The sequence below is a fragment of the Oryctolagus cuniculus genome, chromosome 11 (genome assembly GCF_964237555.1).
Source record: "Oryctolagus cuniculus chromosome 11, mOryCun1.1, whole genome shotgun sequence".
In the NCBI taxonomy this organism is placed as follows: Eukaryota; Metazoa; Chordata; class Mammalia; order Lagomorpha; family Leporidae; genus Oryctolagus; species Oryctolagus cuniculus.
The window spans coordinates 34361763-34373924 of record NC_091442.1 but is presented as its reverse complement, the minus strand read 5'-3'; the positions used below and the strand labels follow the sequence as shown (position 1 = coordinate 34373924).

The window sequence follows — 12162 nt, the reverse complement described above, 5'->3', positions numbered from 1 at the left end:
TCCGGGCTAGCTAGTGCCCAAGCTCTCAGGACAATTCTCCAGAGAAGGAGCATTTTGAAGTCCTAATCATCAAATACCTGCAGCAGCTAGAGGTGGGGCAGTGACCCCCATAAAGCAGATCTGATCATGCATAACAGCCTCTTTTATAGTTACTATTAACTTTGTATTTCAAGGCATATCATGACAGCTCTTAGCTCTATATCCAACTCAATCATCATCAAAGAATAAAATTTTTTTCAGCTCTTGTCTTTTACCAAATTTAATCTTAGCATTTAAGTCATATGCTATTGAGCACAGCAAGGCCTTTAACATACAGGAAATAATGAAATCAAACCACTGTATAATTGGATGCTGACATGAGGACCTAGAGTAATGTATGAAGTCATCCTGCTGTCTGAGTGATGCTAGGCCAAGTGTAGTCATGGCAACCACAGGTGTAGAAGAATCCCCTAAGGGCTGCTGATTAACTGTAGATTTTCATCTTAGACAAAACAAATGTACACTCTACTATAAATGATTCCCATTAGAATCTCAAAGACTAGCTATGATATAGTCAGCAAAAACAGGCATCAAGGCTTTTGTCTTCAGTTCAATTTATCCTAAGATTTGCAGACCTAGTGTGAGGGTGGAAAGTCTACAAAAAAGAGAGTCTTGACTGAAAGGAATCAGTGCTGTGACCTATACAATTTTATGATGGAGCATGTAGGGTGTGTGGGTTCTTCTCCAATTTCTTGAATCCCATGTCACAGGCTATCTCCCTACTTTCTGGCAAACAGTGAATGAGACAGAGCACAGGGCATGGGAGTGACACACAGCAACCTATAAACACATAAACCTGTTTCAATCACCAGGTTTTTTTTTAACTTTTATTTAATGAATATAAATTTCCAAAGTACAGCTTATGGATTACAATGGCTCCCCCCACCCCAATAACTTCCCTCCCACTCCCAACCCTCCCCTTTCCTGCTCCCTCTCCCCTTCCACTCACATCAAGATTCATTTTCAAGTCTCTTTATATACAGAATATCAGTTTAGTATATATTAAGTAAAGATTTTAACAGTTTACACCCACATAGAAACACAAAGTGAAAAATACTGTTTGAGTACTAGTTATAGCATTAAATCACAATGTACAGCACATTAAGGACAGAGATCCTACATGAGGAGTAAGTGCACGGTGACTCCTGTTGTTGACTTAACAAATTGACACTCCTGTTTATGGCATCAGTAATCTCCCTATGCTCCAGTCATGAGTTGCCAAGGCTATGGAAGCCTTTCAAGTTCGCCAACTCTTATATTTAGACAAGGTCATAGTCAAAGTGGAAGTTTTCTCCTCCCTTCAGAGAAAGGTACCTCCTTCTTTGATGACCTGTTCTTTCCACTTGCAGAGATCTTTCATTTAGGTCATTTTTTTTTTTTTTTGGACAGAGAATCCCCAGGTTTTGATATTTTTTTGAGAAAGAAAAAAATTTTTTGGATTCCATTAGTGATTTAATTAGAAACCCACATTCTAAAGAACAAAATGGGTGCTCAGTTTCAGCACCCATACCCAGTAGAATTTTTTTTAATTTAAATTTGAGGCAGAGAGACAAAGAGATGGAGACAAGAGAGTAAGAGACACAGCTTCCAATCACTGGTTCACTCCCCCAAATGCCTGCAATAGCACGGGCTGGGCCAGGCCAAAGCCAGGAACCAGGAACAGGAATTTCAATCTAGATCCCTCTCATGGAGGGGCAGGAACTCAATTCCTTGAGCTACCACTAGTTCCTCCCAGAGGTGGGAGGGAAGGATGGAGGGGAAGAGGGAGAAAGAGAGAGAGAGGAATTTCCCACACACCGATTCAATCTCCAAATGTCCACAACATAACAGTTGGTGCCAGGATCTTGGCCAGGCCAAAACCTAGAGCCAAGAACGCAGTCTGAGTCTCCTATGTGAGTGGCAGGAGCCCAGTCACTTGAGCCATCACCTGATGCCTCTCAGGGTACACATTAGCAGGAAAATGAAAATAGTAGAAGAGCCAGGACTCAAATCCAGGCACTCTGATATGGGATGCAGGCATCCCAAGTGGCATCTTCATCACTACACCAAACACTTGCCCCTCACCCCTTCTTTTAAAACCAAAACGAAAATAAAATGACATTGAGGCCATCATTGCTGATGGCTGTGTGCTTAAAAGAGACATTTTACAACTGTTAACAACAGGAGTCACTGTGCACTTACTACCCATGTAGGATCTCTGTCCCCTAATGTGTTGTTCTATGAGAATAAATGGTAAAAATAGGCTTCAAATAGTTCTTTATACTTTGTGTGTCTGTGTGGATGCAAACTGTTGAAGTCTTTACTTAGTATATACTAAGTTGATCTTCTGTATTATAAAGATAATAAAAAATGAGTCTTAATGAAGAATGAGATGGGAGAGGGAGTAGGAGATGGGATGGTTTGCAGGTGGGAGGGTGGTTATGGGGGAAAAAACCACTATAATCCAAAAGTTATACTTTCAAAATTTATATTTATTAAATAAAAGTTTTCAAAAAAAAGAGACATTTTAGAACTCCCCAACTCCTCACCTTCAGAGATGTTCGTAACAAACTGCCCACACCACCTTCTCTACATGAGCTCTTCTAGTTGACTTCCAATTGCCAGACCTTGTATTTCCTTGTCTGAGGGCTGTTTGTATCCTCTAATACACACTTTACCATTCTTTTACCGAACTAGACCTCTTGGGAAATTTATCCCTCCCACAGTAACGCTTAACAAAAGGCAGGAAGGAGTTGGGATGTACCTTCTCCCAGTTCTGTCATCCTGCTAGGATACCTTCACGGTGTGTGACTGATACCAGTCCCAGAGTTTATCCAGGAGAGTTAAACTCCAGGTCCCTCAGGGCTACTGGCTGGAACACACCTGGCTGTTGGCTGCCTTCCCTTCCTGTATCACTTCCCCACACTCCTACTTGCATCTGCTGTATCCGCTGAATAAACGACTTGTGCTGCAAATCTTGTCTTGGGGTCTGCTTAGGGTTGACCCACGTGAAGACAGTTTTATAAAGAGAACAGAGGTTTGCTTTTTCAAATGACATCTCTTTCCTGCAAAGGTTTCTGGAGTAGAGTTCATCTCCCTGCATCTACCTCACCCTAAATCATGGAAAACGCTGGAGAGAATCCCACAAACTTCTCTCTCATTCTTCTATGCCTTTTTCCTAAAAGTTAGTACTAAAGCACAGGTCCCTCACTGGTACCAGATGTCAGTGCTTCTTACGCTGCTTCTCTGGATTCCTCCACTGTTGCTTCTTGCTCAAGTCAGATCTGTGGTTCAAGACTCAGCTTAACGGGGACCTGGCCCCTCAGTCTCTTTCTGTGTCTGGGTAGTCAGCCCTGTCCACACTCTGCCTGTGCTGGCTGTTGTGTGGGAACTTGTCCTTACCCCATCATCCCCAGTCACATCCTCATACGAAGCTATGTGGGCTGTTCTCACAGAACCAAGTACTGGGGCTTACCGTAAGGCATCCAGGTCTCCGGAATTAAACGCCAAAATGAAACAGCGGGCAGACCCTTTTCTCAGAGCATATGTGGAACAGTCTAGCATGGAGGTGACAGCTGCTTGGCTGCTTCAAATGTGCCTCATTTGGAGGCAGGGGTGGGGTTGCTCTAAACACTGGCATGTTCCCTTCCGGAGCCAGGATCACTTTTGCCCTCTGTAAGCTGGTCACACTGCATTGCTTTTCAGGCCACTTAACACACCATAATCACTAACATCTCACGCCCTAGTGGGTGTAATGCAAGAACTTCAAATGCAAACTCTCTCATTTTCCACTGGTGACCTCTGTCTGAGTTGCTAATGTTCATAATGACCAGGTCTGGGATGGAAAAAACAAAGCCTGAATTGTGCCTTGCTTCATGTTCTTTCCAGGGAAGAACAAACAGCTGCAGATTCATTGTAAATTGGGCTACTTTTGTGCAGTCTCATTTTCTAATTTGCTTCACAAAGCTTAATGTACACTTCATTTCCTGCTAAATTACTATGGTGCTTTGGTTTGGGGAAAGCCTGCCATTTCATACCTTAAACTGTAGCACTGTGTATACTTAAGTTCATGAACAACTTGATTCCCTTATACAAATTACCCTGGAATCACACATTAAAGGGAACTGTACAAGGTCATTTCAAAAAGTTCATGGAAAAATGGAATTAAAAGATGTAAAGGAAAAATGGAATTAAAAGCAAAAAGTTCTGAAATCCATGCATTGTTTTTCATAATACATATTTTATGTGATCCTCCATATGCAGAGTTTTCAATTTGGTTGCACCAAAATAAGCCGATCTTTTAATTCTACTTTTCCATTAATTTGTTGAAGTTTCCTTGTATATACTAAGTAAAAAAACACTTGCAGGGGCCAGCGCTGCGGCACAGTAGGTTAACCTCTGCCTGCAGCGCTTGCATCAGATATGGGTGCCGGTTCTAGTCCTGGCTATTCCTCTTCTGATCCAGCAATCTTCCATGGCCTGGGAAAGCAGTGGAAGATGGCTCAAATCCTTGGGCCCCTGTGCCCATGTAGGAGAACTGGAGGAATCTACTGGCTCCTGGCTTCTGGCTTTGGATTGGCGCAGCTCCAGCCATTGCGGCCATCCAGGGAGTGAACCAATGGAAGGAAGACCTTTCTCTCTGTCTCTCCCTCTCACTGTCTGTAACTCTGCCTCTCAAACAAATAAATAAAATCTTTTTTTAAAAAAAACCACTTGCAGAAAGAGAAATTCTTGTTGAAGAACAAGAAGGAGTTTAGTAAATGATTTATGGTCAAGGAGGATATATATAATACTAACTTCATTACCAGTATGGGACAAGTGTCATCCAATCAGAGTGGATGCCATCCCAATTAGAATGGAAGCCCACTTTAAATAATTAGTGTGGCTATTTTCCTGCATATCTGCTGAATATTATCCCATGGGGAACATCATTCTTTGATGACACCTCAGATGATCTGTTTCATCTGCAAATAACCACATGAATTGGCCTTCAAATACCCATCTGATAATTTTATAAATAAATAATAATGGATGCTAAATAATAATGAATGCTCAATAAATAATAATAAATGCTAAATCTATGCATGAGGGGAAATTACCAATAAGGGAATTTAGAAATGCCCCAGAAGTCATGACTGCTGGTTTGTGAGCCCATTGCCGGTACGGATGCCTCCACACCACAATAGTATTTGGAAGAGAGTGAGGATGAGTCAGATAATGGCATCACTGAGGGAAAGGTTTTGCCACAAAGGGCACTGAATTTAAACATTTTCTAAAACTGTAGATATTGTGTCCCACTTAACTAAGGTGCAGCAGATCTAGCAGATGAAGCACAAATGTTGACTATTAAACACTCTGGAAAATTAAGCAGTTTATCCAGTCTACCAGAAAATACACTGCTTGTGAGCTTTATGGAGCAATGAAAATTGGTAAAATGAACAATTCTAAAAACATTCTTCCGAAAAGACTATTTAGAATGAGTCTAAAATCGCCAAAACAGATAAAGAATGGGAAAACGTCTCTCCCTCACCTTTCTTGGCTTCCATGCCAGAACCTAGGGCGGCCGTGGTGGTCGGTCTGAGTTCAGAGCTACTCTGTGGAGTGACGTTTGCTTTGGCTGTGTTGGCCTTTCCCTTTTTGTCATTCTTGGAAGTGTCACTGGGCACGTCGGCTATGTCACTCTGGAACAGAAACATTCATACCAACCCACGTAAATGCCACGGAAGGTCAAATATCTTGCACATTCTTTATTTTACTAAATCGATTCTGACCCATGCAATTTTCCTGTTCCTCTGCCACACTTCTACTTTCTTAAAGGGTCTGTGCCTTGCAGGAATAAAATGTATGTGGTTTCCTCCGACTTGAACCACAGGGTCAAGCAATTGAAAAAAGATCCAACCCTTTCCAAGTATGGTATAGCTTCTCTTTTTCTAGCTGTTAGAGAGATGGTAAAAGGAACACTTGAAAACAAAGAAACAAACACTGCATATGTGCACTGGAATGGAGGATAGAATGAAAAACTGATAAGAATGAAATAAATGTCATTTTCATTAACTCACTGAATTAGCCAGTATCTCAATATATCATAAAAAGATATTAACCTTTCCTAGAAGCATTCCAGATGTTTTCCATTTCACTCTGCATGAGGCAGAGTCCTCAGATATGAGTTAAACGACCGGTGATTAAGTGTGTTTTTCTGACACTGGTCACATTTTACTGTTCTAGTCTTTTGTAGACCCTGGAAACTACTGCTGCACTAATATGCTCATTTAAAAAAAAAAAAGTCTTTAAACCTCCTGCATTCATTTATGGCTTTATAGTGCTTTTTAAATCAGTTTGACAACCAAACTTCCCCAACTCAGCTGTCCATAATCCAAATTTTTTACTTACAGTTTCAATGCCCATAGCTCTCATTTGGTCTGCTCTCTTTTCTGTAATTGAAAGAAATTTCTTTGGATCGGATAAAGCATCCACAATATCTGAAAGAAAAAAAAAAAAACAACACTGCGCTATTGCTATTTTATTTTACTGAAAATATCCAAGAAGATTCAACTGATATACTCTGTCATTCTGGAAACTTGTTATTCTTTCTGTTATGTGTCTTCTCCTAGGACATAAGGAAGTCATAATTAGTTACAGAAAACAAGAAATAAGTGATGGCAAGATCATTTTCTCTCTTTCTCCTTATTTTTTTCTCCAAAAAATGAAGGTAGGGTGGTAGGGCAAACTGAATGAAATGCGTTGGGTTCTTTTTGAAAATTATTTTAATAAAGGATTTGTTATTTTACTTGAAAGGGAAAAAGTGAGAGTGAAAAAGACAGAGAAATCTTCCACCTGCTGGTTCACTCCCCAATGGCCATAAATGCTGAGGCTGTGCCAGGCTGAAGATGGGTGGCAAGTATTTTTTCTGTCATCGGCTGCCTCCCTGGTGTGCATCAGCAGAGAGTCCGACCAGAAACAGTGCAGCCAGGACTTGAATCAGCACTCTATTATGAGATTCAGTAGTCCCAAGCAGTGCTTAACCTGCTTTGCCACAATGCCCACCCCTGTGTCTTGGGTTCTTAACTCTTATTTCTGTGTTTTTGAGCAAGTTGATAAATATCTGTCTCCAGCTTCAGACTCCAACTGATAACTAGGGCAGGAACACCTACCCTGCCAGGTAGTTGTGAAAATTCAGTGAATTGATAAATGCAAAGAATACCTGATACATAGAATGTGCCACTAGTACTAAGTCTTATTTTTCTTTTGTTTCACTTATTTTTAAACGTATTTATTTATTCACTTTATTTGGAAGAGAGAGAGAAAGAGAGGGAGAAGGAGAGGGAGAAGGAGAGAGAGACTTTTATCCACTGGTTTACTCCTCCAAATGCCCACAAAAGCTCCTGGGGTTGGGCCAAGCAGAAGCCAGGAACCAGGGACTCCATCTGGACCTTCCATGTGGGTGACAGGAACTCAGTCCTCAAGCCACCATCTGCCACTTCCCAGGCACATTAACAGGAAGCTGGATCAGAAGCACAGACAGAGGCTGGCACCGCGGCTCAGGCTAATCCTCTGCCTTGTGGCGCTGGCACACCGGGTTCTAGTCCCGGTCGGGGCACCGGATTCTGTCCTGGTTGCCCCTCTTCCAGGCCAGCTCTCTGCTGTGGCCCGGGAGTGCAGTGGAGGATGGCCCAAGTCCTTGGGCCCTGCACCTCATGGGAGACCAGGAGAAGCACCTGGCTCCTGCCTTCGGATCAGCGTGGTGCGCCGGCCGCAGTGCGCCCGCCGGCCGTGGCAGCCATTGGAGGGTGAACCAATGGCAAAGGAAGACCTTTCTCTCTGTCTCTCTCTCTCTCTCTCACTGTCCAATCTGCCCATCAAAAAAAAAAAAAAAAAAAAAAAAGGCACAGACAGAGGTTCAATGTCAGCACTCCAATAAGGGAAGAGGACATTCCAAGAAGTGGCTTAATCCACAATGCTAGCGTACCCACTCAGTCTTGTTTTTATATAGAAAAAATATAATTAATATTTAAAGCCAATTTTGGTACCATTGTAGATAAACTGGAATATTTCTCCAGTGTTTTCTCAGTAATAATTTGTATATAAAAAACAGAAAGCTTCATCTTTTTATAACTTTGAAGAGTTCCAAGTACTTTCAGAGTTTCATATAACTTCTCATAATTTACCAACATTACAGAAGAAATATTCTTATTAACTTAAAACACTACATAGTTTATACATCTTAAATGATATGTGTTTATAAGTTTTGCATTAGCAAAATTACTTTTCTTTCTTTCTTTCTTTTCTTTTCTTTCTTTTTTTTTTTTTTTTGACAGGCAGAGTGGACAGTGAGAGAGACAGAGAGAAAGGTCTTCCTTTGCCGTTGGTTCACCCCACAATGGCTGCAGCGGCTGACGCACTGCGGCGGAGCACTGCGCTGATCCGAAGGCAGGAGCCAGGTGCTTCTCCTGGTCTCCCATGTGGGTGCAGGGCCCAAGCACTTGGGCCATCCTCCACTGCACTCCCTGGCCACAGCAGAGAGCTGGACTGGAAGAGGAGCAACCGGGACAGAATCCGGTGCCCCAACCGAGACTAGAACCCAGGGTGCTGGCGCCGCAGGTGGAGGATTAGCCTAATTGAGCCATGGTGCTGGCCTGCAAAATTACTTTTCTAATTACAATTGTCTTCATCACATGGGATATATAATTCTGTTTAAATTTTTTCTTCCTTTTCCTGATAGAAATAATATATACACATAGTGAGCATTAAAAAAAATTAAGATTTATTTATTTATTTGAAAGGCAAAGTTACAGAGAGGCAGAGAGAGGCCTTCCATCCACTGGTTCACTCCCCAAATGGCTGCAACAGCCAGAGCTCAGCCAGTTCGAAGCCAGGTCTCTCAATGTGGGTACAGGGGCCCAAGGTCTTGGGCCATCTTCCACTGCTATCCCAGACCACAGCAGAGAACTGGATCAGAAGAGGAGCAGCCAGGACTCAAACCGACACCCATATTGGAATGTTCACACTTCAGGTGGTGGCTTTACCTCCTATGCCACAGCACGGAGTATAGAATGGAAAGTTATAACATCTGCTCCTGCCAATCCTACATTTAGAAAGTTACTATTGTTATCACTTCCTGTATCATTCTAAATACTTTTAAAACTCCAGGCCGGCGCCGTGGCTCAATAGGCTAATCCACCGCCTTGTGGCACCGGCACACCGGGTTCTAGTCCAGGTCGGGGTGCCGGATTCTGTCCCAGTTGCCCCTCTTCCAGGCCAGCTGTCTGCTGTGGCCAGGGAGTGCAGTGGAGGATGGCCCAAGTTCTTGGGCCCTGCACCCCATGGGAGACCAGGAGAAGCACCTGGCTCCTGCCTTCGGATCAGCGCGGTGCACCGGCCGCAGCGCGCCGGCCGCGGCGGCCATTGGAGGGTGAACCAACGGCAAAGGAAGACCTTTCTCTCTGTCTCTCTCTCTCACTGTCCACTCTGCCTGTCAAAAAAAAAAAAAAAAAAAAAAAAAAAAAAAAAAAAAAAAAGAAAGAAAACTCCAAATAATGTCATAGTTTTCTGTATCATTTTTTAGTTTTTACTTTACTTATATCGGAAGCATTTCCATATTGGCAATATAGATCCACTATGCTAATTTTAAGACTTGCCTGTTGGAGTCATCCTTCCTGTTCTTTGCTATTAAAATGTGGTTGTAGTGAATGTCTTGAACATTTCATAGCATACCCCTGCAGATGTTCATAGGATAACTCCCTAGAAGTTAGAATGATGGGTAAGGATATTTGTCCTATGGTACTTCTCACCAAATTGCCCTCCAAACATATTGCATCAATGTATTCTACTAGGTCTGTTTGCAGTTATCACTGTGGTATCTAATAACTCTTTGCTTCTCAATAGCAAATGTAGAAAAATTTGTTTTTAAATCTTGCTGGGGGCTGGGGCAGCTCTGTGGCATAGCAGGTAAAGCTGCTGTCGGCGCCTGCAGTGCTGGCATCCCATATGGTTGCAGGTTTCAGTCCCAGTTGCTCCACTTCTGATCTGGAGAGTGAGTTATAGAGAGGCAGAGGCAGAGAGAGACAGTCTTCCATCCACTTGTTCACTCCCCAGATGGCCGCAACAGCTGGAGCTGCACTGATCCAAAGCCAGGAGCCAGGAGCCTCCTCCAGGTTTCCCATGTGGGTGTAGAGGGCCAAGGACTTGGGGCATCTTCCACTGCTTTTCCAGGCTATAGCAGAGAGCTGGATCGGAAGTGGAGCAGTAAAGATTCAAACCAGCACCCCAATAGGATGCCAGCACCACAGGTGGCGGCTTTACCCGCTATCCCACAGCAACGGCCCAATTTACCTTTTTTTCAATGTCAAAATTTAGCTTCTGGGGTAGGCATCTGGCATAGCAGTTGACACTGCCATCCCACACTGGAGTGCCTGGGTTCAGTTCAGTGCTAGGCTGTTAACTCTAATTTCTTGCTGGTGCAGACCCTGGGAGACAACAGTGATGCCTCAAGTAGGTGGATTCCTGCCAACATCTAGGTAGGAGACTTAGACTGGCTCAGTTCTAGCTGTTGAGGCATTCAGGGAGTGAACCAGCAGATGGGAGCTCTTTATCTATGTCTCTCTCTCTCTGACTCTTAAATAAATAATTTTTAAAACATTACTTTCTCCATGTTAAGAGACACAAGTTCTGTTCTTCAGCCCAGAGATATTTTATTCCTGAGCTGCTTAAAACAGAGCTGTCTACGAAGAGTTCAGAAGTTCATGGTAGCCATTTTTGCTGTTGTCTCTGAGTATTTTGAGCATCGTTACATTATAGCACTGAGAAGGAGAAGCAATCACACTGAAATCCCTTGCCTTTGTAGTAGGAGAGGGGTTAGGTGGAAAATGTGGGCTTTGGACCTATCTTTTGCTGTGAGGGAGCTGGGACAGCCTGAGCTCAAAGTCTCTAAAAAGCACATGATACAGGTGGGTGGAATTAATTACAAGCAACTGTGGAAGCAGCAAAAACATCAGTGGGGATTCATCATTATATGGTGACCTCACAGAACAGAACTTCAAGAAAGAGCTAGGCTGAATCTTTTATAAAGACCAGGCCCTACCTAAAGAATCACCTCAACTTGAAAAAGCCTTGGGAATATTATTGTTGTTCCTATCAAAATGGTGTCATCCACCTGGTATTACTGAGATTTTAAATACATTCAAAATCATATAGAATAAAAAGCTGTCAGTGCCTAATGATAATCATCACAGTGGAATGATGAAAATGAAAGAAGTTTGTATGTGTTCAGTAGAGATGTAATTGTTTTCTGAATAATTTAAACCTGCTGTTGCTTGGGTGCATGGATATGAAGCCCAGGAAAGCAGAGGACTGACAGTAATGGATCCAGATTATCTTTCTTCAGCCCAATAAAAATGTGATGAGGTATACTGACGATTTTTTTTCCCCTAGAAAATGTTGAGGTGTGACGGGACAGTTTCATTTCAAACCTGTTCCTAGCCAATCAACAGAGAATCATCACCTTAGGAAACACAGACTCTACAGATTTCCTCCTGCACAGGTACAGCACATAAACACTCAGGTCTGACTATGGGGTTAGCTAAACACTTGAAATATGAATACAGAATAAGGCAGAAGGCTCCTTCAAAGAAGAGACACATTTGGAAAAAGATAGTCCTCAAATTCTTCTTTTGTTGTTGTTTTTTTTTTTTTTTTTATTTTTTTTGACAGGCAGAGTGGACAGTGAGAGAGACAGAGAGAAAGGTCTTCCTTTGCCGTTGGTTCACCCTCCAATGGCTGCAGCGGCCGGCGCGCTGCGGCCGGCGCACCGCGCTGATCCGAAGGCAGGAGCCAGGTGCTTCTCCTGGTCTCCCATGTGGGTGCAGGGCCCAAGCACTTGGGCCATCCTCCACTGCACTCCCTGGCCACAGCAGAGAGCTGGTCTGGAAGAGGGGCTACCAGGACAGAATCCCAGCGCCCCAACCGGGACCAGAACCTCGTGTGCCAGCGCCGCAGGCAGAGGATTAGCCTATTGAGCTGTGGCGCCGGCCTTTCTTTTGTTATTTTCAATTAAGGCCATTAAACCTCATAGTGTCTACCCTTGGTTTCTTAGAATGGAAAGGGACGGGACCAGGGGCCAGGGTTGTGCCGTAGCAGGTTACATCGCTG

At 43.1% G+C, this 12162-nt stretch overlaps 1 protein-coding gene across 37 annotated transcripts in view; it reads right to left on the bottom strand.

The window, feature by feature from the left end:
* Nucleotides 1-12162, bottom strand: part of PLCB4 (phospholipase C beta 4) — a 439427-nt gene that overhangs the window by 35746 nt on the left and 391519 nt on the right. For all 37 annotated transcript variants that reach the window (XM_070052074.1, XM_051846249.2, XM_051846237.2 and 34 more), the window contains 2 exons: nt 6409-6497; nt 5549-5699 (listed from right to left, as the gene is read on the bottom strand). In XM_070052074.1, the coding sequence (XP_069908175.1) occupies nt 5549-5699; nt 6409-6497 (240 nt within the window). The remainder of the gene's footprint in view (nt 1-5548; nt 5700-6408; nt 6498-12162) is intronic.